We start from the raw sequence: 27,696 nt of genomic DNA, 5'->3' as shown, positions 1-27,696 counted from the left end.
GGAACCACAAAAATCTAAAAAGTCCCAGGTGGAACTAAAATGTTGGCTGACAATGTTCCCCAAGTTAAAGGTTTAAAAGTGCCCTGTGGAGTTTTCCTGTAAACCAACAAAAGTTCATTTAAAATTCAGTAATACTCACCAAAACACACTGAGGTTTAACAAATGTGTTGAGGGCACTTCTCTCTCAATAAAACATTTGCAAAGCTTAGTTGAGTTTTAGATATGTTAAATCCAGCATTGTTTACATCTCTGGGTGCCAGGTAGCAGTCTTCCTCTTCTCTTTTTTCGTTGACGCATTGCAACACTTCTTGGCTTGTTAGTGCTGCTATTTATCAGCAGAATAGCAAGAAACAAGCCACGGGACTGTGTATACAATCAATCAAATTGGTGACAGACAGACAGACAGACAGACAGACAGACAGACAGACAGACAGACAGACAGACAGACACACACACACACACACACACACACACACACACACACACACACACAAGACATCTCTCCATAGCAGTACTAGTGGTCAACAACTCCAAAGGTATTACCTTTAAGCCGCCTTCAGGGTTTAGCTGGCGGCTTGACGCTACATTAGCTGCTACTAGAATAATACACCCAAATCTCTGACTGAACCGTTTGCAGCCAAGTATGCATTATTAATTAATGCGTGGAATAACAAAGACAATATTTCTGATTCTGCAGTGACTTTGATCCATTTTTAAGCTGCCCCTCACGAATTCGACAACGTTATAGGAGTGCAATGCTAAATTGGTGGAGACAACTTTCTGTGAATGATCCTGTGCATAATTACTGTACTTTACCACAAATACGATATGGATATTTGTGCAGAGAAGTGGAACCAGAGCCAAACTGATGCCAAACTGATGCAAAATGTCTATGAAAAGGCTTCTAGTTTATAATAATGGGGACTATGTGACAATGATTTTCGTCAGTGGTACAGAATATAGTTCGGTGCTCTGGGCTGATTTTTCTAATACATATAAGGCAGTGCTAGGCCTAAAATATAGCCAGTTGTACTGTGTTACTGTATCACAGCAGAGAATAATCTTTAATAAAAAGAATAATGATAGAAATTCATGTTTAAGTTACATTACATGTTTTAGATAGGATACACCACCAGTGCCATTTATCAGACTGAGAAAAAAAGAGTCACTATCGTGGAATAATTTCTTTAAAAATATTTGATATTACATCTTCTTTTCTTGCCGATGTTGATGTTTAATTTGGCTGCTCACAGGCAGAATCTCACTCTTAAAGGTCTCAGTGAAGTCTGCTAAAAAACATTTATGTGACAGCCTCCTTGTGAGAATTTCCTGACAACACTGCACAGTGTTTGCCAGGAGTTGGATACTTGTGAGGGTCATTTCAGTGTAAGAATAACAACTTAATTAAAACCCACAAGCCTCGTTTGTTCACCTCCCTTCATCGACAGTGAACAGTGTTTACCATTTTGCGAGCCGACCCTTTGATTCAAGTTTTCCGAAACCTTCTAACACAATCACTCCTCGTTTGAACATAGTCTCTGTCTACTCCTGGGTAATACATACATATGCATGAGCTTCTGTTTTACACACACTTGATGCTCAGCAGCCCCCTCCTTGCACTCTAACAAGCAGCTTTTCTTCAAGTGTTTAGTCATCGTTAAAACATTCATTTGCAACATAGCGCTGCATTAAATCCTGCTAAGACACATTAGTTAAACAGTTAGTTAGACCTTTGATGAAGACCTTTATGCGATGTATTGAGGGTTAAACCTACTGAAACACTGCTTACCCATCTATTTTCATGGTAACGTGGTGTTTCTCTTCCTTTCTAATCAAAAAACTCTAAGACATACATTCATCAGATACATCACAGCAGGTATTTGAAACTGATCTAAGACAGTTGGATATGAGGAGAGATATTTTTGAGAGGAAACAGCAAGAATTCATGCTTCTTTATATACTTTCTCAATAAGGGACTATGAAAAAAATTATTAGGGAGGGAGGGAGTGGAAGTAGGGGGGGTATGTATTTTTTTCTTCTTCCAGAAGGAAATGTAGTGTGAATTTAATGAGAAAGCATCTGAGGATGTTATAATTTTTACTTACCATTAATTTACATTTTAGTACTTTAGCCTGCAGTTAAACAAAAGTCAAATGTGTCATATAAAATTGTCCTTTATTATGATTTATGTTTGGCCTTTTATTGAGTACCTCTTTATTCAAAAAATAGAGTGTGGCTGGAATATTCATAATTGTGTGTAATGTTTGCCATAAATCTGGAAATTTCAAACTCCACTTCCAATTTACACTATTCTGAAAAGTATTATTCCATTAACATATTAAGGTTCTTTCTTTTTGCCCCTATTAGGCATTTATGGTGAAATGAACCAACCTAATACAGTATATTTTTTTCTAAGTCAAAGTTAGGGCACAAAGAAAATATTGATTACACCAGAGAGAGTCTTGCTTTTTCTGAATGTGAAATATATTCAACCTACGTCTCCACCCTTATAATTTTTATACAGTCCCTAAGCGATTTTGGTTTTATCAGTGGTGTTTAACCCTAATCCTTTAATATGATCAATAAGTGGAATTAAACATATATATTTGATATTTACTGCATCCCTGGTGACATTAAGAGATGTCGTTGTAAGATATGCACTTTCTGCAGATTATCCGTAATAACTGTAATAATAATATAACAGAAGTAAGAAAAGGGAATGCCCATTGCTTGGTGGTCCATGCCAGAGATTGTGAATCATCCTTGTCTCAAATGTAATGGCAACATAATGTTGACACACAAGCTCAAAAACAACATTCATTCCACAAGAGATTACTTCGCCCCTCTTTACCTCTTTATATACCCTTCCCTCCCCAACCAGAGCGGGAAAGCAGCTACAAAACACTGTAGGCACTGGGACCAAGATACACTTCACTACAAAACTGAGCAGAGTAAGAAAAAAAAAAACACACGTCCCCATCATCTCATTGTGCTTGAGATAAGATAGAGCAGTCCAGGCTAGTCCATGTGCAGTTTACAGAGAGTCTTTTAGTCTCTCAGTGAGGTAAGAGGTACTTTATGATTGGGTTCATTGATAGGCAGCCTTGAGGGAGTCATTTATCCTTTACTCAGCCAGGCAAAGCACAGAAGCATTTACATATTCACCTAAAGAGGGCTGCGATGTGAATGCATCCATTGCCTCTTCCCAGACTGAATCTTTTTTTCTGTAAGGCTCTGAAGGTCCGTTCGGCATCGTTAATGTCCTCACCCACTGTGAACCAGTGTGTCATAGTCCAGAGACATGGGAACATTGTCGTCTTCTGCCTATACAGTGAGAGATTATTAGTTCAAAGGCTCTGGGGTTAAAGGTCTCCACTCTGAGGCTCTGGTCTGGCTTCCTGATTGCGACTGCGGCCCAGTCTGGGGAAACGGGATGAAGTTTTGGACCGGGGCGTCTTGGCTCCACTGTCATTGGCCTGGGGTGTGTCTCTAGATATGAGAGAATGGTGGGAAGGAGAAGAAAAAAAGGCATGGACTTTAAGTGAACATCTGGTGAAGTTTATTTCCAAGTTTATGATTCAAACAACCGCTGATACTGCATCTTCGGCAAGATGATTTTTTCTGGAAAACATCAGTCAAAACACCAAATGGAGAATCTTTTAACAACCAAATAAGCTGAATCACAATCATTCTACATTATTGCTAAAACAGAGTGGCAAAATGGAAATATATCTAAATGACTCCTTTAACTACTATTTTTTTTATATCTGTCTAGCTTTTTAGTTGTCACACAGCAAATGTGCAGTTAACTATGATAATGGTGGCAAATTTACCACATAAGAGTTTTGGTCATTTTTGTAAATATGAGTCTTTGATTTCAGATAGATGTACACTGCAACATTAGTCTAAACTCTGATAGCATCCAGGAACAGCTTCCACACAGTAGGGGAAATACTACATAGTGGATGTGCTAGTTGAGAACTAGTCATGAACTAATGTAGTTCCCTAATGAGGTTAAGAATCAGTGTTTAGGCCTTGTAAGTAACACTCGGTTACTACTGTAGGTAGTAAGCTAGCTAGCTGGACATGCTAATGTTTGCAGCTTTTGTTATAGCAGATAAATAAAATGTTTAATCAATTTCTGTTTGGGGGAGGGTTTAGCAAACAGTAGTTTGAAAACATCACAATTTTTTCTTTAATATGGTCACATGGAATTAATTTACTAGCTTAGCTTTTTGGTACGTTTTTATCCTTTCAATACCTTTTATTTTTTTCAACATTTAAAAACTTAATTAATCCTGCCCTCGCCACCGGAAACCATTTTTTGTGACACAAGGGATCAAATTATAGTCATTCCTGATCTTGACTTTGACTTTGATTTTTTTTTTTTAGGTTATTCAGTACTTGGGCAGAAATAATCTGGCCACTTCATGACATGACCGCCCTAGTTACCCTGACGACCGTCTTCACAACATAAAACCCTGATCCCTGAGTCTTATCTGATAATGATGAGGATGAATGAGAGGCACTTGTCAAAGGAAGGAAATGAAAAGCAGGCTGATTGAATAGCTGGAGTTAAATGCTTTCTTGTTGTTCGAAGCACCTTGTGTTCCCCTGTTCTCCTTCTGAAGCATTTCTTTCCCAAGACAGTGACCTCTCACCTGCTGCTTGTGATCAAGTGGTCACTCTTTAGAAACGAGCGTTGAGATCAACTGCCTCTTTGAAAAATCAATATAAAATAAATATTAATATGAATATTAAAAACAGTGAAGAGGCAGAGGGCATCTCCCCATTGATGTCCAACTGGCCTCTTTAATGACGCACCCCAGCTACTAGAGCTGTGATTAAGGGCATCTGGGACATCTGGGTGGTCTTGTGATAGGACTTTGATTCCTACTTGGGTCAACCTGCACTAAAAATAAAAGCACTCATGGTGAGGTGCTTTGGCTACAATTATCACTGCCAGCCACATGCTTTCATTTGAGGCAGCAGGGGCTAAAAAAAGCAGCACAGCGATAGCACAGAGAGGCTCTGTCATGAGAAAATAGGCTGCAACACAGAAGCGACAGTTACAGCACGGCTCTGTAAGCACAAGTTGAGATTCAGACTTAAGTATGGCTGCAAAGTGTCTGTGTCATAACCATCGAATTCAGCTTCAGGTGGGAGGGTCTGACCAGCCAATCAGAGAACAGCCTGAACTTTGTCAATATGATGAACAATATGCCTTTTCCTCTGGCACCAAATGTACAAAAAAATTTATATCCCTAAATTGAGAGCTGTTTTACATAACATTTAACCTCTGATTACAATTATGTGCAAGAGTAACTGCTATTAAAATCAAATTTCCTTGTTTTATACCTAGCTAACATCAATTTGCTTATTTACAATAATGTAGTGGTGGATGAGCTGTTGCCATAACTAAGAAGCTTAGTGGCTTAACGAGCTTAGTAGCTAAGTAGGATAACTTAGATAGATTCTATTGTTCACATTTGATTATTTGATGATGCAGAAAATAAACAAATATTACAACATACAATAAACATTATAGCCTTTTAACAGCGCTGGTGTTGAATTCAAATTATTATTTTGGGCAAAATTATGAATTTAGCATATTTATTATCAACAGAAACCACTGATGATAATATGTGTAATTTTTGACCCATACAGTGGCTCAAGAGTTACTTATTCCTAAATCTCCACTGCATCAGGCAGGTTCAGTCAGGTGCAGTCACACAATTTGAATTTGACCAAGGTTGGCCAAACAGTGATGTGACTGGGAGTCATATCAGCGAAAATCATACCAAATTGGAGGCACCATGCAGAGCTGAAACTGCAAGACATCTCATTTATTCATATCAAACTGGGTAAAGAGGCTAAATGTGCTAAAGTAATTAGGCTTATAGATTTCTTTTCTTGGTCTCAGCATGTGCTTGTCCACCATTTGGACATAGTGCAGGATAATAACTTTCCCGAGCACTGCTGGAATATTAATAATATGACTGCAGAGGAGCATAATTAGAGTAAACAGGTACACAAACATGCATCAAATTGATTGTCTAACAGATAAAAGTGGGGTGCAATGAATTGTACAATCTGAAAAATAAACTATTCCCCCTACATTTCCTTCTCTCTCTCTCTCTCTCTCTCACACACACACACACACACACACACACACACACACACACACACACACACACACACACACACACACACACACACACACACACACACACACACACACTTACTTCAGTCTGGAGTGTGACATCCCCAGACCCACACTGCTAGCATGGTTATTAACAATTACCAAAATACTTAGTATCAACAATATAGTTTGAGAAAACAATCCCAACTCAGCGTCCACCTACTATCTTTTTGCAGGGTTCCCAAATGAAATCTTGCTCATTTTGGATTAAAAGTTAAAAAGTCCTAAAAACAAATCAATGAAACCATAACAGCCATCGCCAAGACATCTGAGGAAAATCCTTCATCATCTCACTAATGACGACTGTGTTATACAGTTGGATTCCTTGCAAAAAGCTAGTAAGTGGACCTTGAATTGACACTGTTTTTTCAGTCAAAAAATGAACTTTGAAGCACAAATATATAATTACAGTTTCATATTCTAAATACTGTATCATAGAAATATATATATAAACATAGAATATTGAGTCAACTGTATAGTTGTGCGAGTGAAGGAATGTACACCTGGTATGTTGACTTGAGATAGGACTGAATTCCTAAACATCCCAGTTTATTTCTCCTGGGAGCAGTTACTCGATCCTCTGAAATCACAAGATGTCATCCACTTTTACCCTAACATCTCATCTATAAGAGATCATTGTGATCAAATGGCAAGGTAGGGTGTCAGTGCTTTTGTCAAACTACTGCTAAGTTAAATCAAAGCAGCGGGAGCCCTTCTGAGCAAGTTTCCTGCCAACTCAAATCAATCTCAGTGGCTAATTATGACAAATTCCAACCAGAGGACTGGCATATAATATAGTTTCAAATAACTCTGCGTCAAGCTCATATTCAGAGCACAGGAGTAACTCTTTGGCTGTATAAAAGGAATATTGTCCCTAAAATTACATAATAATTCTTAACACTGCTAGACGTTTTGGTGAGTGTACAATCATTGAGGAGTCTTAAGATCCATCCGGCCTTTGAGCACCAAGTACCTCAGCAGGAGATCTGAAGTGCTGAACCCCAATCTGCCTTTCTGTCTTTTTTTCTGTCGTCTGTCTCCTCCTCAGACCAGCTTTTCTTTCGCTCCATCCTCCACTGTCCTCCTCCCTTCAGTTTTCTCACTAAACTGCTTACTGTCAATTTCTTTCTTCACTGGCTTCCAATTTTCTCAATGCATCAAAACATCTGTCATCTCATATCAGAGTCTCTCCACCCTTATATAAGCTTTGCCATTGTGTCACAAATCTGACAGCAACAACATCTGGTGGCATCATGGAGGTCAAGAGGATAATTGGCTGTACACAGATAATAATGAATACATAACAGCCATGAAGTAATAGAGACATTCTAAAAAATATTGCAGGCAAATGTGGCAGGCTTGGATTCATTTAGTACTGTCCAGCAAAAACATGAACAACCTAAGAGAGTAGCTCTGTTATTAGGTCTGGGGACCCTTGAATGTCTCTCATGAGGATCCAGATTTGTTGTAATGTGACACTTCTGAATGGTAAAGCTATGTACATGTTTTGGCAAATTCATTACATATTTAAGGTTTTCTTAACCCTAACATGCATAAGTCATTGGAACCTACTAACTTCCATTAGTGGGTCAAAAATGACCCATATTATCATCAGTGGTTTCTGTTGATAATAAATATGCTAAATTCATAATTTTGCCCAAAATAATAATTTTAATTCTACACCAGCGCTGTTCGAAGGCTTTAATGTTTATTGTATGTTGTAATGTTTGTTTATTTTCTGCATCATCAAATAATTAAATGTGAAAACAACTTAGCTACTAAACTAGTTAAGCCACTAAGCTTCTTAGTTATGGCAACAGCTCATCGACAACTATATTACTGTCAACTAGCAAATTGATGTTAGCTAGGTATAAAACATGGAAATTTGATTTTAATAGCAGTTACTCTTGCACATAATTGCAATCAGAGGTTAAATGTTATGTAAAACAGCTCTCAATTTAGGGATATAAATTTTTCAGAGGTAAATAAAATATAGATAACACACACATTTATTTTACGTGTTATCGTAAAACTGATGTGGGTGAGTGGGGATGCAAGTGACAGTTACGATATGGTCCACAATAATTACTGTATACCTGACAAAAAAACTAAGAAGGGGGAAAGGAATTTATACATTTTCATGGAAAATTCAAATGGGTAATTTTTGGCTCATTTATACAAATACAAAAACCTCTATAAAAAATTGATGAGGTAAATTAAAAAAACTGAATGGGAGGAATACAATGACAAGATTTTTGAGGGACACCTGGAATATGAAATGCCAAAATATTTTTCTAACAAAAACATTGCGAAAAAAAAAAAAAAAAGACAAAAGATTTTTGACCCACTAATGCATCTAAGCACTGATTGGGACACTGTGGTCAGAGTAAGGTATGATTTTCCTTGTGTCTGCACCCTCTACACCTCCCCACCCTCCCCCTTCAATAAGTTAATGACCAGACTAATCAGGCTTTCAGCCTTCATTGAAGATGTTAGACCAGCACATGCCAACCGAACAGGCAGTCATGGAGTCCAGATAAGACACTAACATCATGGTAAACCATTAACCATCACGACAACCTTGGCAGGCATCAGAGCAACTTTATTACAAAGGGACTCTAGCGAGAAACTCGAGAGTACTGTATGCTTTTACACACACACACACACACACACACACACACACACACACACACACACACACACACACACACACACACACACACACACACACACACACACACACACACACACACACACACACACACACACACACACACACGAGCCAGGAATATTATGGTATGCTGATCTGGGTTGATCCACTGTCGACTGCAATTCCACTGAGTCATGGAGGTAAAAATTCAAGTGTCGCTACCAATTACAACAGGTGGACAACACCGCCTTAGACGTCAACTATGTCAGCTGCCACTGCTGAATTTCATCAAAGGCAAACATGTTTGCAGGCTCTCTGCAACAAGTTACATGATACTCAAGATGTTGCTGTGCCATCTTGATGTTGTTGTTTCTATTAGCAACATCTCAACTTTAAGGTCAACCTTTTCAGAGGTGCGAATATGGTAAGAAGCAAATCGTTAGTATTTGTTACTTAAGCAGGCATTCACAACGCATGCAGGAACTCTGTAAGAATAGATGCACACTCATTCAATAGAATGAATAAAGACGCAATATTTCAAAAAGTGAAGTCTCAAGCAGACCTTGCTGGCTTGGCACTGTAATATTTCATGCCATTCAAAGACGTGCAGTAGAAAGATCTCTATTTCAGCTCAGAGATATTAGAAAGAGAGATATGATTATTAAGCCTCTGAGGACAGACTAAATGATGAGCAGTCTGTGCTTTGGGGGTTTATACACACCTACATGTCTGGTAGTCTTATTCTACTGGACTACTGATTCTGGAGACTTACCTCTCAATTTGAATTTATCTCTACTTGTGCAATATAGGAAATTGATTCATTTTAATGATTGAACTTTGCATGGTGCCCATTGAAAAAAGATTTTTAAATTCAATTTCTTATTTAATGAATGAAATGCCAGCATAGCCCCACCTTGCCTCAACCTGAGCTGACGTCTAATCAGCCAGAATAATTGAAAAAAAACCTGTGGGTGTGTGCAATGTCTTTACCGTTCTGGTTCCACTACTGTTGTTCTTGTCGAGGACATCCAATACTCTCCCTAATACTATATGACTTACCACAAGAATTTATCTATATCCCAGACATTCCTTGAGTGGACTACACCTCTTAAATCCAATGATGTTATAACACATCACTTACGCATTTGTAGTTCGGTTAGTTGGTCCAGACCAAGAAAGAAAAAAAAAAAAAGAAGCTAAATTTCTGCCATTTCGTTTTGCTTTCATGTTCACTCTAACTTGTTACAAAAGAATTAAGAGGTGTAAACATAAAATTATATGGACTGACATGTGACTGATTTATCTTCTCTCATGAACTCACAAAGACTGCAACCAGACTTCATATGTCACAAGTAATGTAGAACAGGTAGAAGATGAGGCATCTTGTACTATAATATTATGGGGGGAGATAGTAGACACGACAAAAAAAAACAACGTACTTCTGTTTAACTTCTTTTCCTTCTGATGTATCTGGGAAAATCCCTGTAATCACAGGCTGATGTGCATATGTGTTACCATGGTTACTAAGTGATCCTGGATTATCGTGTAGATACTTAGGATACCGCTTTTTAGACAGTTCCCACGATCAGCAGATAGATTTAGTAGTTTATCCTTTGAGTTCATTATAAAATTACATATCTATGCCGACTGAGATGAATGAGAGCAACACATAAACTGCACTTACTTTTACCGTGATTTTCTTTTAAAAGCTTATACCATGAAAATTATTTGAAAGAGTCTATAACTACACAGAAAGTTCTATACATAGTGAATTTGATCACAGCCACAAAGTGAAGAACATACATCTATGTCAACTATGTTGTTGTAGTTGATATAACCCGATGACTCAGGTGGCTCAAGAGAGGAAATGACATTCTAGTCAGACGGTGTGACGGGTCACGTGCGCTGACTGGTTGCAGTACGTGGAAACTGATGTGAATATTGACAGGAAATGACTGGAACACCTCATTTTCAGATGTAGCCTGGAAGGTAGGTGGGAAGCCGAGGCATCATGCACGTTCGCACCTGCTAGTCTGAGTGTGTGTGAACGTGTGCGTGAGAGAACATACAGTATACGCTGTATGTGTGAATATGAGTGTCAAAAGCAGGGAGACACTGAAGTTTGTTTGCAAGGGATTTGGCATTTTCAGTGACATTAATCCTCCCTGTTTGTATCCTCCAACAACTACTACCACAAGAGCCATGGCAGCTAATTCTTTCTGAAATGGTGTAAATTAAATTGGCATAATACATACAAACTACTGCCAAAAGCTGACAGGCAGTTTGGTCTTGTTAGATGTTGTGTGAGCATACAGTGGGTTTTCTACATGTTCTAAAGAGGTAAAATATGTGGATTCCACCAACTTCGAGTTTGCTGTGGACGATAAACAACTAAAAACTGCCATCTAATTATATGGATATATAAAGAAAGTTACAGAAATACTTACGTTCCCCAGTTTGTTTCCTTTTATCACAATCCCTGACTCTTCCTGTTTGGATTGGACTATTCAAATTTCTGTAACATTGCAGCAGGCTTTCAGAGACAGGAGCCATGCAGTTGCACACATGTTGGCATCTTTTTCCCGTATCTCTCTCACCAACACACTTGCAAATGCTCACATAACGGCTAAGATCCTGTACTAAACATGCCTTCGTGCGTCCACTTACAGACAGAAAGGCAGAAGAGACAGCAGGGTCTCTTTGGTGGGTCGGGCTGTGAACTCCGGCAGCGTCTGGATCAGTTTGTTCATAACCATGCGAAGGTAGCCCTGCAGCTGCTTCCTTCTCTCCTCCACAAACTTGGCATCCTGCAGACAGAGAGAGAGAGAGAGAGAGAGAGAGAGAAATTGAGCAGGGGGAGACAAAGAAGAACCAGTTAGTTATAGATAATATGATGCTTGCAGAGGCTGAGGTTAAAGCTGCAACAAGAATAAATCAGTGAACATATTAAAGCAGCTATAATTATTTATTTTTATATGACCAGTGGATCATGTGACATAAATGTGAAAGGGGAATTATGACCAAACTCTGCAGTTCCCCTCAGCCTTGTGGAGCTTTAAAGTGTCTTTCAGCTCATTTCTTTTGTTTTCTGGCCCGCAACCTATTTTTGGTTCACTCTCACTGCTCTCAACGTGCCGTTTTTTGCCTCGGCTGTTTTCAGCGAAAAAGCTCTTAAAGTCGCCTCTACACTGCATTCGCAGCACCAAAAGGAGACAGACAAAGTTAGTGACAAGCTGGTGAACACAGTGGATCATTTTACAGCTTAAGGGCCAGATATTATCATCAGGAGTTTAGTGGAAACCAAAATTACAGCTAAAAGAAAAGTGAATATTAGATATTCATCAAGTGAACAGAATGCTAATCGAAACACCACTGCATGATAATGTTGTTCTGTATCTGCTGGGTGTGTAAATACTCAACAGGTAAAGTTTGGTAACTTTAAATATGTCAGTGCTTTGTTCAAAGCTAGATTCTGCAGTCCCTAAGTGGGGGGGAAAAAAAAAAAAAATCAGTTATTTGTTTTAAGGATGATTCCTGTTAATTACATCTAGAGTCTTGTTTTTGTAGCTTTAGTTTTAGTTTTACAGGTAATAATAACAGGAGCTCATATGGTAACAGGACGACATTACAACAACGAAATCCAACAGGGCAAGAAGAAGCACAAGCAGTCAAACCAGCAGACGGGTTGTAAATAAGCCAGCAGTTAGTTTAAACCAGTTTTTGGGGGGTAAAACTGAAAGTGAAATGTCGTTAAAAAGCCCTAATTGCAAAGGAAAACTGCACAGGCACAACTACGATAAATGTGGAAGGTCTATAAATTATGATGGATGTTTACATCAGGCATTTTGAGTATTAATTTTACACCTCCCCTATGTTTTTTCAATAAACCTGGATTGTCTAATCCATGCTCAGCAACCCTTATACTATTTTTTCTTTCAATGTTAAAGACATTTTTGGTTGTACAATATTACTGTGAGCATGGCTGTTAACTGGGTTTTGGCCATCGACGTGATGCTGGCAAACATGCAGAATCAAGCATATAGTTGAATAAATATGACAAAACTCAAGACCAGCAAAATGAGATAAAAATCAGCAAACAAGGCCTGTTCCAAAAATGATGATCGTCATTGCTTTATTTTAACAGTTTGGTTGTGTTCCTGCTCAGTTTCCTCAGTGTTGCTGGCTGTACCAGTTGCTTCCTCAGCCTCTGGCCACATGATGTTTTAAGTCAGAGAGCTCATCAAGATGACTAACATATATCCAGTTTTAAGCAACCCAGCTCAGGGGGAGGAAGGTAGGTCTGACAAACACATGCTGCCTTGAGGCAAGAAGTTGCATATTCTGACTCTGGAGTGATTATGGCTTGTTACTGGGCAAGAATCAAAGCTTGCATTGGACCCACCTGTGATCTGTCCCTCTGATTATTCCTACTGTCACTACAAAAACTGTGTGGTTGCAGTTAAAACCAGCAACATTCTGAATTATCCACAACACTGCCAATGACCAGGCCTCCAAATCCCATCTCCCTCATGACAAGCAATGCTCCCGTTTAATAAAAAGCATGGATTAACACACCCCAATATTTGTATTTATTTTGCCATTTGGTTGCTGATGTTGAGGAAAAACCAGGCAGTCATTTGAGCATTCAGACCTCCTTCAGGCAGAGGCACAGGGCCACATGGCTGGTGTTGGCATAGCTAATCGGTGTCCAGCAAAGCTCAGAACAAAGCCTGGGCAATGCTCCGTTTTACTCTCTGGTGCTTGGTAGTGGAACAAACAGCTATTATAGGAGGCCAACATTTTCCTGTTTTTGAAACTACTGCCTCTCTTTTGATCCAAAACCCAAGTGAATTTGTCTCGTCTTAAAATATAAGTTTGTATCTTCTATACAAGAACGATGAACTCTTTGTGGTACCAGGGCTGAATGGCTGCAGGAACACGCAACCATGGGAAATGTGAAAAACAAAGGAACACTATTAAAAATACTCTGCATGTAGTAACCACTGTGTAAAAAACCAATTCAAGGTTAAAGCACTGATAAGACAAAGCTGGTGTAAATTCACATTCATTGATCAGCCAGTTCAATACATTTTTAGTAACTTTTCTGAAGCCCATGGGAATTTCTTGCATTTGTCTTCAAAAAGCCACCTGCTATTCCTGGGAGCAGTGACATTCGCCACCAGCAATGTTATTGAAATAAAATATGATGAAATTCAAGACTGCACTGCCCCTAATTTGAAAATTGCCTTGCAGCAAGGCAGATAAAACAATTTATAACAGCTATAAAAGAGATGAAATAAAGACACATGAATAATAATTTTAAAAAAAACAAAAAAAACAATTACAAAAACCATTAGTCATTGGAAATTGAGATTTGTGGAAAGTATAGTATCTGCAACATTACATTTAGAGCCCAATAGTTTTGGTTCAATTGAGGAAAAAAAAATTAATTAGCATTTAACTATTACAATCCATAAAATAATCTGATATTAAAAGAGCAACTTTCCACTCAAATACTCAGTACTTTAACCCTTTCTTGTTTATTTACTTACTTAGGGAGACAAGGGTGCTTAGTCAGCAGCTCATCTGAGTTTTTTCTATATTTTTCAATGACTATAAAAAGAAGATTTTGTGAGCAGTCAACCACACTAACTTTACTATTAACTATGGTGATCAGCATTTTCTTGCAACCCACATGTCGTGGGTACAGTGGCCACAAAGAACTTTTAAAACAGGGGAGTAGATAGGAGGGTCACTGACACCCCAAGTAGTGGAAAAATATGTACATTTAGGCCAGTAGCAGTTAGTAACTACACTCTAATTCATGCAGTGTAAAATAGACACGGTAGAAAGGGGTAAATCTGATGTGTCAGTTTAGGCTGTGTATGCCGGTGTGGGTTTCATGCTATGTCAACAGAATGAGGGACACCCTGACGGCTTTCATGGATGTCAGAGCCGTAATAACACTAATGGACATCATGACAGAGTCATCCTCTTGTGGAGACAGGGAGGAGGGCTGAAGAGGCCAGGTGCTGTCTGTTGTTTGCAGAGAGGAACGAGAGGACAGAGTAGAAACTACTGTGGCATACTGATGCAGGTAAAAGGCTGATTCTGTCCTCTTACATCTGTCTGCTTACATGCAGCTATCTCAGCACTGCTCTCTCCTAGTTTCCTCCCCTCTCTCCCCCTCTGCTATACTGATATGACATGAAGCCTAAATCAGTCTAGTATTATTTATCGTATAGGAAAGCACATGTATCAGCACCTACAAAACATGAAGGTGGGCAAGGCTTTGTTTGAGCATCTTGTGACCTATTTCCGTCTTCTGCAGGATTTACATAAATTACACACATCCTGTTAAACTAATGAAAGATACAGGATGATATGCTGCCCTATAAAGGCTTTAACTACATTTGGTCAAAACTGAATTAAGACCTAATTCTGTTTCAAAATTTACTCTAACTAAAAAATGGAACTAAAAACCAACCTTAACTTCAGTAACTACATTGTGTGGCAATCTCTGAACACTAGAGTCCATTATTGCACTAAATACACTCTCTGCCAACTACATAAGCAAGAGAGCTATATCAAATGAAAGCTAGCCGGCGAGATAGCCACGGCTTGCTTTAGCTAAAGCAACCACTAACTTTACTTATTTATTTTCCCTAGTTGTAAGTGAAAAGTATGCATTTTGATATGCTGACATCTGGATTAATTCAGTTAGTTATTCCATAAAACCAAAGCAATAATGTATCTGAATTCATTCACAATGGAGAAAAAACCCCGGCTAAACCTGCTACGTGTAACTCGCTAAGCAGATCTCAGAAGCTGCTATCTCAGCATTTGACTCTAGTGGAATTTATTTAATATGGTGAGGTTAAGATATCATAAAATCACATAATAAGATATGTTAAATTATTAAGTAACTAATTATATTGATTTCAATATAAACATTAACAGCAGACAGATAGACACCTAGCAAGACAAAGATATATTTAATTCTAATACAATAAACTGTAAATAATCAAAATAAAGTTTATTTTTTTTAGATAAACTGGTTGAAATGGATAAGAGAGCTGAAAGAACACATTGTGTTGGCAGATATTGCATTGCCCATCACATTCTGTGGAGATTATCCCAGGGCAGAGCACAATATTTGCATTTTTTAGACATTTTGTAGGTTTTATTACAAAACTTGAAACCCTTTTTTCTTCACTGCTTCTGTAGTTAATACTCTGCCTTTGTAGGGCAGTATAGATGGTTTATGGACACTTTCTTCCATCCATTCTTGCTCCCCTAACCTCTAAATGTCATAAATTTCATGGATTCTGGCTGCAAGACATTTCTATATGGATGTATATCAGCAGCATATGTTTACTAGCGGTTATGTGCACAAAATGTACCACGATATGGGATCATGACATGGTCATGTAATGGCATGGATGTGGATGTGCATATAAAGTACATGCACAAGACACGCATATACACAAACACACCGCAGCTAAATGTAACTTCCCAGAAAGAGCAGATAAGCAGAAGAGGGGAGCTGTCAATGAGAGAGAAGCGTTAAGTAGTCACATATGCGTCGGGGTCTCCACAACTGCTCACTGAATTTGCTGCCAGCTATACTCAATTGAACTCTGGGGGAGGGAAAAAAAAAACTCCAAATATCACACCGAAGAACTAAAATGTTGCCTGGCAACAAAAGAACACTTTCAGAAGTGATAAGTAAGCATCCCCTCCAGTATCAACCACTTTTTTCTTCAACAGAAAATCAATGCTTTTGACCAAGACCTTGATCCTGCTTGAAAATATAGAATTCCTGTGTGTTTACAATGAAATACAGTAGATTCCTGTTGAGTCCTTTTTTTGGTTTATGTTTCTACAGCAGAAAGAGAGGATGGAGGGATGAAAGGACATCATGTGATGGAAGTCTCAGGCCAAACTCTCTGATTGCATAATAAGCTGCTGTCTTGGTAATTCAGATCGTTGTTATAAGCTGACTGCAAGCAAAATTCTAACAAAAGGCTTTCCAATATGTAAATCTGGCTCTTGGTGTCTGGTAGCCATATCCTGGAGACAAAAAGTTTCTCAGCTTCACATATGCAATCGAAGTAGAACCCAGAATGTCCCAGGTCACCACTTTAAACAGAAAAATCAACCTGAATTCTGATGTGAACCTGCAGTCCACTTCAATTGAATGAGAGTGGACAGCGTTGGTACATGCTGACTAGAAAACAAGGTCAACGCTTTCCACCAAGTCAGCCCACACTGGACCACAGTGGGACTGAACAGCCTGTTCTCTCAATATTGCGTTTAAACCCACAGCAAACCATGGGTCCAGGCCATGCATAAAACATCACAGGCAATTCAGGAATGCTCAACCAAAACCCCCCCAGTGTCTCCTTGTCATAATTAAAAGCGTAAAACATGTATATTGCATAATATGTGAACACAACATACCAAGACTGGTTAATAATTCACTTTGTAGTTTCTGATTAATTAATCAGGGCAGCCTTGGTGCTACTTTCCCTCTCTCTTTGTATGTAAGGATAGGGCAACTGCAGAGGGCAAATGGTAGTTGTGTAAGTGCCGTTTTTCTGGTGTGATTACCTTTCAGAGCTCTTATGAAATGTTACTGTAATCAAAATCATGATAAAAGCCATAAAGTCCCAGTGCCATTGTTGTAAATTCCATTTAAACAAATATCTTGTATTTGAGAAAACATCAATAAATGATTTTAATCATTGTTCCTATCGTGTCTCTCCTCAATTGTGTAAATTTCATCCTGTTTTAATTAAGTGTTTCTTTGCAGATTTAAATATCATATTACTGTTGAGTGAAGCACACGATTGGCTCATGGGAATGATCACTTCTGCATGCCCTCTGTGTTTAATAGAATCGACGGGGAGAACAAAAACATTTTGTCAGCAATGGCACACAGCATTACGCCCAATGCGATAGGATAACGAAAAGTCCAATCCCGAGAGGGAGAGAGACGGTCCCCAAACCAAGAATTAGTGTCACCCAAGACTAACAAAGCACAAGCAGTGTTGGTCCATTGTCATGTCCGAACTGGAGTACGTCAGGGCCTTTTGTGTGTTTGTTACTGCAGTCAATGTGCTACAGCACTGGACATCTGCAAAATTGTGAGATGTCCATTTTCTGTGATGCAGTGTATCTGTTTTACTATAACACAGCCACGCACTATGTTTTTAGTGACGTAACCTAAAAAATGCCAATCAACATACAGGCTACATGCAGGTACCTCTGTGCATCCCAGATCAGTTTTAATGCTGAAAGCTGAGTCTCTTGATGACGTAGGCAGATTCAGTAGCCAGAAGGGCTCGGATGCGATAATGAAAATGTTTTGTTTGCCTCAGCAGTAACTGAACCCGGCTCCAATATGTTGAAAGTGATCAGTAACATTAAATTAGTAACAGTAAAATAAGGCAGATTTATGAAGTACAGTTACACAAAAGTGAAACTTTACTCCAAACCACAGAGAGTCAGTTATAAAAGTACTGACAGCTGAACACGGATAGACATTTGAAAACAGAGCTTTCCCTCTGGTCACTAGCACAGACCATCACAGGTTGGCCTTGGCTGGCCCTGCTACCAAGAATGACCACAGTGACCCAACTTGGTGGTTTAGGGGGGCTGCATTTTCCGGGAAGATAATATGCTAAAATAGCTGACAAATTTTATTTAACAACAATTGTTAACGTCAAGACTCGACAAAATACAAAGATATCGTCTACACATCGTTATCTGACTGCGTACTTAACATGGATATGCTGACTGTCAGTGGTCAGAGAGAAAATTCTTTCACACTTTGTCTTTTTCTTTTTTTTTTTTTTACTCTTTTGCTCCTGGGAGAAAAAAAAAACACGTCTTCATTTGTGGCCTTGAAAGAAAAAAGAGAGATAAAAGAAGCACCAGAAATGAAGCAATTTTTATCAAAGCCTGAGGCGAGTTAGTGACTTCAGTGAGCAGGAGGGGAGACACTGATACAAGCGGGCAAATGAGAGAAATTGATATTGAGGGAGGAGAATAAAAGAGAAAGGCAAACGCCTTTGGGCATAAGCCATAAAATCTGGATGAGGTGCGACTAGAGGGGAAACCTGACAGCTGGACTCTGGAGTCTGACAGCAACATGGTTTTGATGTCATCATTCTGGCCCCTCTCTGTCTCGGCGTTAGCATCAGGAGGAATTTGACAAGCGCGACTCGGGAACATTTAGCCTGTATGCCTAGCCAGGCCCCTGACAAATCAGCTGGTTAAGAGCTATCACAGACAGTTTGTGTGCAACTGTGTCTGTCTGTCTGTCTGTGTCTGTGTGTCTGTCTGTGTGTGTGTCTGTGTGTGTGTGTGTGTGTCTGTGGCTGTGTGTGTAACATCATCTGTATTGTTAGGTTACACTGCGGGACAGTTTCGCCTAAAGCACTTGGAGACGCACAGAGGGAGAGTCTCATTGGCTCATTAACAGGACTAGTGAGACACAGATGCACAAATGAGTCAAAGAGGCAAATACTTGATGGTGAAGAGGCCTCGCAGGGCCAGAGCTACCACGAGTGCTCAACTCTGCCACTGGCTGTTGTGACATGAGCCAACTTTTTTTCTCTGCATGAAATGAATCCAAAAGCTGATTCCCTCAAAAGTATTTAAATGACTTCTAATTATATAGTGATAGCTTAAGGTGTCCTGTTTACGAGCTACAAAGTCAGTCAAGTTAATGAAGGGTTGTGTTACATACTCACATTGCCCTCACCATGATCTGCAGTCTCTCAGAGACTACTAGACATCATGTGGCTGAGAATGCAGCTAGAGTAAAATTATTCTAAAAAGTGATCAAAAGCAATATTCACAAAATAAACTGTCATCTGCTGAATGTTGCAGAAAAAATAAATTTTGAGCTTCAAGTCTTGACCTTGGAAACAGCAGTTGACATAGTGGCATCACACCAAAGTCCATTTAGTACCTGTTCAGGTGGTTTATCATACCACATGATGGACAAGTCCTTGCTAAGAAAATACTGAAATCTGAACATCTACAATACCATTACAACTGGGCAAACTCCACCTGTGTTCAAAGGCTCCAGGACAGCAACAAAATTGACTTGTAGCTTTATTGTGATTGAACTCTTATTCTGATGATCAGGCTCCGTGTAAACACAGCTGGAGCAGTCAATTTTACGTCTTTCATCCTGCATCAATCCTGCGTTAATCCTGAGGATAAATCAGTGTCATGTCTCTCAACTGCCATCCACACGATTTCACAATTTCACTTACCAAATAATCTGACCTGGAGTTGGAGCTGTATGTATTAAAAATGTAATGAACAAATCTCTCTGCTCCAAAATGTAATCACATCAATCTCCACATTATTTTGCCTCACTTTTCAAGGTGAACTTGAGGCAATATCAATCCTGAAAGCTGTGTAATCTTTCCGACCTCATAAAAGCAGAGATATGAGGTAACAGTATGAACCTCAGCCTGTCTTTATATAAGAAATTAAAAAGCTTCAACAGAGCCACTTTTAAAATAAAAAAGATTATTTATTAAAAGAGAGGAAGACACAGTTATTAAGCAACTTACTCTTACTTACACGGATGTTTATAAGCAGCCTATGATCATGTGGTAAGAGGTTCACTGACACTCCAGGTAACCCTCAGTGGTCACATAATTAATGACATGTAGGCTAAGAGAGGATCCAATATCATACAAGAAAATATTTTGGTGTCTTGTGATAATTGGCTGATTCCAAACTGGCTAAAACAAGGTGTCAGTGTAAACTCAAACAGCAGCAGGATAAACATGGACAAGTTGGTGCGAATGTTTCTTCTTCCCCTTCATCAGCATGTAGTTTTTAAACATCTTTAGTCCTGTATCAAATGTCACTGCAGCTTGACCTGGAAACTGTAGGCAAGTAGAAGCTTACTGCCTACAAGTAACTAAAATATCAAAGCAATATCATCTGTAGTCTTGGCATGCCTCAGCAAAAACCCATCATATTTTGTGCAGGATTTAGAAAAATCTAAAGCCACATGCAGAAATGAAAAAGTACAGAAACATAAGTCCTGATAATTTTTTCTTCTGTTTTTTCATTAAAAAATAATACCTTAAAAACAGTCTAAAAGGTGACTAAATGACTGGAGAAAAAGGTATGATATTCATTAAGGTTTAAAAAGATCTCTGTCTGAAAAAGTTGAGAACTATGTCCTTAAAATAAATCAAAACCAATACACAGATTGGCACGCATATCTTTTTCATATTAGTTAAAACTCCTGGTCTTGTTAGATGTAACATGATTCATGTGGAGAGTGCTGGAGTTAAGCCCACATCCAGGTAAAAGTTCTGTGATTTACCTTCCCTACGCGTTCCTCTTTTGCACTAGTGATGAGTCCTGACACTACACAAGGCAGGAGATTAGTTAGACAGTCCAATCGCAGGGCACTGGCATGTAAAATGCCTGAGAAGTCAGTCAACAGATAATCTCACAAAAGTAAGAGTGTGTGCATGTGGGTGTCTGTGTGTGCTGGGTAGCTGTTACATGCCATAGGTATGTATAAGACATTTTTCCATAAGTGTCCTTGGGATGTAAATCCATAGCATAGCAGAGGCTTTTTGACAACTTTAGCTGTATTTCTCTCTGAGTTGTCAATCATTTTGAGGAGTGTGTGTGTCTGTTTGTGGTAACAGGCAGGATGAAAGTGAGAGTCCTTGGCATGTAATACAGTTAGTAAAGGGTGTGTGCGCATGTATTTCCCCTGCTACCTGATCTCCACTGACAGCTCGTGTGTCCTTACCAGAGCAAACCACAGCAGAGCAGATCTTCATGGTGCAGTTAAAAGGCTTTTGAAGGCCTCTCCCTCTCACATCACACCAAGTCACCGATTCCCAACACTAGCATTTCTCCGTCATTAGCTGCACAGAATAATGAGAGGCCCTGTGCGTGTGTGTGTGTGTGTGTGTGTGTGTGTGTGTGTGTGTGTGTGTGTGTGTGTGTGTGTGTGTGTGTGTGTGTATACAAATGTATTCAAAGTCAGCTTTGGATTTGCAAAACTCTGTGGTTTAAGTGTCGCTTTGCAATGGATGAAAGCATGAAAGAGGTTAATAGTTAGACAGCAGCAAAAAAATAGAGACAGAGATGACAAAACAGCAGAAATACAAGAAAAAAAAGATGGACGGGGAAAGTAGTCCAACATAGGTGTTGTCATAGTCCCTAACTAAATGTCTTCGAAAGCCATCATCCAAGGTTGTTAGTAAATTAATTCATTATTATAAAATATCATCCCGTATTTGGCATTTTATATGCACTTGTACCTTTTGGAGGACACTACAGTAACTGTGTTTTTTAATTCGATATTCATTCAAAATAGAGAACAAACTGTCCAGCATTTCCATAAACATCAGAAGCTTGTACAAACCTTAAAGGTACCTAGTGTAGTTTTTGACTACTTGTAGCACTGTGAAGAAATGTTGTTCATAGTAAGTCCCCGTTTTGTATATATCTCACGCACACATACAAGGAATCGCACAGTCTTGCCGATGGTCTCACACTACTCCACTAGTAAATATCACCTTAAGGACATATTCCGCTGAGTAACCATAAATATAAATGCAACTCCAACTGTTCACAACACACTTCACAGGAGACCTTTGAATCCAGCATTAACCAAGACGCCGCCCATTCCGTCTGTGTTGGCCTGGTTGATTTCTAGGTTGCTGGTTGAAGACTTGGGACAGCAACTATTTTCTGTTGTCACATCATTTGACTCCAGTGCACTGGATTTGAAATGAAAGATGGACTATAGCGTTAAGGGAATTTAATGGGGTATACGGTAGCCCATTTATACATGACCCCCCAATTTTTGGACAATGCAGCAGGACAGGGATCCAGATCATACAGACAAGGCAAAGGAGTTCTTTATGGCCAAACAGTAGCCAGTTCTTGACTGTCCAACACAGTTCTTATTTGTTTTAACAACAATCTATCAAACTATGAAAAACATTAATTAAGCTCTATTCTTCAGTGAATATTTTTATTTTATTTTTAATTTTTACTATGAGTATTATTTCAACTCACTTTTCTTTCACTTTTGTACATTTTTATACTTGTCATTTTAGCTCCACTTAGATTTATTCAAAATGTCAGTATTTCTGTTTGAGTAAATTGTCTTTGTACACTTCACCTGAAGAAGGAGGTCTTACCCGCTGCCAACACTACAAAGTACTCCTAGGGAGCCAGAAGCAAACACGACTGGATTGAAATAACAGGGAAACTCAGCATGGCTGGCCTGCTGATTACCAAGAAAACCACAAACACACACTCAGACAAATACGCATATAAAGATATATATATATAAAATACACACTCCATGCTGCAGAGACTCCCTTCTGGGGCATAAAAACATAGTCTTACAAATACACAGAAAAACACACACACACACACACCTTTTCAGGAAGAACAGCAGTGTTTTACACACACACGGACACGAACACACAGAGAACAATTGCCTTTTGCAGCTTCAGCTTTCATTCAGATATTCCTATTTAGCATGCATGCATGCACAGACATTAGATTTACACACACACATACTCTATACCTAAACTTCACCAGTGTGGTAGATATAAAAAATTTTAAGCTATGAAGTTCTCCGCCTGCTCCTTCATTTCATTTCAGTCTGGCCTTAAGGTTTCTCCAAAACATCTGTTGCTAGAGCACCTGATTTTCGAAATGTGACCAAATGACTAATTTTGACATATTATACCACTTAAAGGACTTCATAATATCCTCTAGTTTGTGGTGTATGAAAAAAAACCTCTTGAACTGAGGCTATACTTTGTTGAAAGAGGCAAAGCTGTAGCATGTATGGTTCATGTTTAATTTATTTTCAAGATTTTGATCTTTATATGGTCACTAAAACATCATCCTCACGAGAATTTTCCTCCAATTTGAGTATACGTTTGTGAGTGGACCAGACCCCTCTGCAAAAATGTGTGAATTTTTGTCTACGGAAAGGCAGTATTAATCACAACACAGACAGAAAATCCCAGCTTCATCAAAGACAGTGCCAGTAACTCCTCTGCAACTCTTGATCAATCATGCCATTCTGTTGCTGCATTATGCATGATACTATGTTCATCATACATTTTCTAATAAAAATATCTGTTTCCATCACCCCAGCACCTCCCTTCTGATTCACCAATGTTAGACCTGAAATATAACTTTTTGTGATATTTAGATGTATTCCCGGTATTTTCAGATTTAAGGGTCTGCAAATGTAAAATGTGCAGAAAAACAGATGCATGAAGACTCATTTAATGAGCGAGGTGGAGACTCATATTTCTGTTGCAATATGCCCCAAATCATCAAACATGGAGGGACAGAGTTTTGGGACATGTATGTTAGATGCAAAAGGGAGAAGTATATGCATTAGAATACAATCTAACAAAACATGGCTCATCAAAAAAAGGCACCTCACATAAAGAGGATGTAAGATGTGGTTAATATGATACTACTATATGAAAAATAGGAGATTAATATATGTTTGAAGTCAAAGATTTGCAGCTTAGTTTCACCAAATGTTCAGCATGCAAGCTGCTATTGGCAATTTCGTCTCTTCATTTTGACATGTTTCACCAGTCAAAACAAATGCCATACGTGCAACTCCTGCGTGAACATTTGACAGCCCTGTAAGACTTGCATATTTATCTGCAGTTTATGAGCGGCACCAATTTGGATCTAGGTAATTTTAGGTTTTAGTATAAAAACTGGAAGACAGATGGTTTAACAGGAAATATGCTCTCCAACCTATCAAAAACACTGTGGGTGTAAAGTAATAGAAACTCTTAAAAGAGAGATTAAAAACAAACTCTGTGGGTGAGAGTTATAATAATGGCTCCACCCAAAATGAAAAGAAACAAAAAAACATGAAGGAAAACTGAGCTAAAGGTGGTTTTGGTACAGAGAGAAACTGGCATGAAAACTCAACAAAACAACACAAAAAAAGAAATCTTGCAACGTATTGTGAGACATAAATAATGAGACTGAAATAAAATAACGAGAAAAAGGATTTATAGCTGTTATTCAGAATGATTGAATTATCACTGTAAAATACATTCAGCCCTGAAAATCAGTTTCACTGAACTCCTCTGGTTGAAACTTTGAAGTCTGTGACATCACAGTGTACTGACCACACCCTGAGTACACCTCTACATCACTGTAGCAAGGAGAAATTTCAACCTCTGGAGGTCAGGAATTAGTGTTAAATTGTTCCGATTTAATTATTAGACTTTAAAATGAAGTGTAAGGCAAGGGTTCAGTGAGTTTTGGTATTTTCAGCAGCATGTGATGTTCCCGCCTGAAAATGTGGTCAGAGAATAACAAAGTCAGGGCTGCTTTTTCTGCAGTGATGGGCGACTTCCTGGAGACGGTGAAAACCAATAATTCACACAAACCTGCAGTGTAATGAGCTTTCAGAGAGCTTTCCAGGGCACAATGACACCAACTGTCTAGGCCTTTAATAGACACTTGCTTTTCCACATGATCCCACACGGTCATGCACACCCCACACACACACACTTTCAACCTCGTCTCACATATGCAGCCCCTGCAACTCAGCGTTCAGTCCGGTTTCTACCCGTGAAAGCTCTGTGTCTTTGAAGGTGGGGAGTCAGACGACAGCTTTTGGCTGTGCCAGCATCAATTCCAACCAGCCAGAGAATCGGGGTCAGAACCAAATTATCTCCCAAAGGTTGGAGGGAGACAGAGCAGAACAGGATGAAAAGGAGGGAGAGAGGAGAAGGTTGAGAGGAGTGAAAGTGATCTCCTAGTTACTAGAGAGGCCAGGGAGCCATGCGGGGTAGCAATTTTCCCCTGTAGAGGAAGAGCAAGGTTGTGAGTGTGTCAGCAAAATAGAAAAGATGAAGAAAGAGAAGGAGTGATAAACTGCTGACAGGTTAACCCCATCTGATCGCCGCTTTATTTGCTCAACAAACTTTAAAAGCTGATATAAATTTTTACATTCTGATGTAAATTTTTATAACTGGTAAAAGTCATGTTGGGATTGTATCTTTTATTGTGTGTGTGTGTGTGTGTGTGTGTGTGTGTGTGTGTGTGTGTGTGTGTGTGTGTGTGTGTGTGTGTGTCTGTGTCTGTGTGTGTGTGTGTGTGTGTGTGTGTATGTGTGTGGGGGGGGGGTCGGAATGTATTAAACATCTCTTCTTAGCATGCCCTACAAACCACTACAGTAGGTACAGTAGTAAGCTAAACCAGGCCAAAAAGCATTAGGGCAGCTAACTACATCATTTTGTGGGATTACAGTTGACATTAATAAACAACAAAACAAAGCAAGAGAAAAACAGCCCCATTCACATCCACTGTGTGTTTTTTTTGTCCCCACTGTGTGATAGCTGGTCCTGGATGCTTCTTTATCAGAGTGTAGGCTAATGGTAGATGCTCTGTCCTGCTCTGTTGTTACACTCCAACAACCCTAGCCAAACCTTCTTATCTGCAACCGCATAAAGTTAACCATCTCATCCTAAAAGCCTTTCCTCTTGTAATGTGTGAAACATGCTGTTTGAAAATAGGAACAATAAAGAATTCCTTAGTCTGTCCAAGTATGTATGCTAAGCAGCTAAAAAAGTGTTTTGTTACAATGAAATAGCAGTCTGATCTTACGTTTTCCATTATAATACTTATAACACCAAGACTAAATAGTTCTACACTGCAATACAGGAACAATTCTGTATCTTTATTTCCATGTCTTCTAAATGGATCATCGTCTGGTGGTAATGATGACGTTTTGCTTGCTTTAGCTTCAGTCTTTTAGTACAGTCATGTATATATGTAGCCATTTGATGCATACACCTTGTGAAAGACTCTCATTTTAAAATGTGTCAGCTGGAAACATTATAAAGTCAGTCAAAGACAGGGCTTTTAACCAACTTGTGAACCCCACATTATGGTTGTAAACTGAATGTGTGCCATGCGAGAGCGGAAAGCCTGACAGCTAGAGCAACAGTAACACAGTGGTGCAGGGCTTAGCAAACTGTCAATTGAATCTGTAATAGATTGTTATTTTCATACTTATCAACTGGTGGTCACACATTATTCTTTGACTGAGAGAGACAGAGGCACAGAGAAAGGAACATTCAGACAGACATATTAGGGTTACCTTGTTCCCTATGGCTTTCTTGGGTGGGAAGTTGAAGGTGTCCACCTGTGGAAACTGGGTTCTCAGGTGGTTGTGGAGCTCCCTGAATTCTGTGTAACGTCTGTACACATTCCACTCATTGTCCAGGATGCGTATGTACACCTAAGGAGAGGTAAGACACATCATGATCACCATCATCATCGAATCCTCACAAAACTGTGGAGTCCTCAAATAGGCAATTAAAATCATTGCTGGGGAGACAAACTGGTTCAGCCAAATACCATTTTTCTGTAGTTCATACTGGTTATCGAGCAGACCAGCATACAGGCATTTCGCCCTGTGAGAAGCTAACTAAATCGGAATTCGGTTATCAAATATGCTATAAAGAAAATTTAAAAAAAATAAAGGAAAAATTAGCAAATAGCACACTGTTGTGTAATAGTATTTTTTGCAGTTCACATATTTGTCATTAAGCACTTACAATAAATGAATGAGATGGGTGTGAGAATTACTTCCTCTCATCCTTTTATTTTCTCTTACATACTGCAACACATAACAGAGAAAGAGTCTGTCTATAGACCTGACTATGCTGCCACCATTTCTGTGCACCATTAGCTGCTTTATTCAGACTCACAAAAGATAGAGGGAGCACAGAGAGAAGGAAAAAATTAACCCATTAGAAGA

The 27,696-nt window shown here is 39.0% G+C and overlaps 1 protein-coding gene across 1 annotated transcript in view; it reads right to left on the bottom strand.

Moving 5' to 3' along the window:
* Positions 1–2,541: 2,541 nt before the first annotated feature.
* snx29 (sorting nexin 29) overlaps positions 2,542–27,696 on the bottom strand; it is a 135,349-nt gene continuing 110,194 nt past the window's right edge. The window contains exons 19-21 of the mRNA XM_040135301.1: positions 27,034–27,174; positions 11,520–11,659; positions 2,542–3,489 (exon numbers count right to left, since the gene is read on the bottom strand). Coding sequence (XP_039991235.1) covers positions 3,363–3,489; positions 11,520–11,659; positions 27,034–27,174 — 408 coding nt within the window. The 3' untranslated portion in view covers positions 2,542–3,362. The remainder of the gene's footprint in view (positions 3,490–11,519; positions 11,660–27,033; positions 27,175–27,696) is intronic.

This window comes from Xiphias gladius, chromosome 9, assembly GCF_016859285.1.
Source record: "Xiphias gladius isolate SHS-SW01 ecotype Sanya breed wild chromosome 9, ASM1685928v1, whole genome shotgun sequence".
Classification (NCBI taxonomy): Eukaryota; Metazoa; Chordata; class Actinopteri; order Istiophoriformes; family Xiphiidae; genus Xiphias; species Xiphias gladius.
This window is presented reverse-complemented; position numbering and strand designations above follow the sequence as displayed.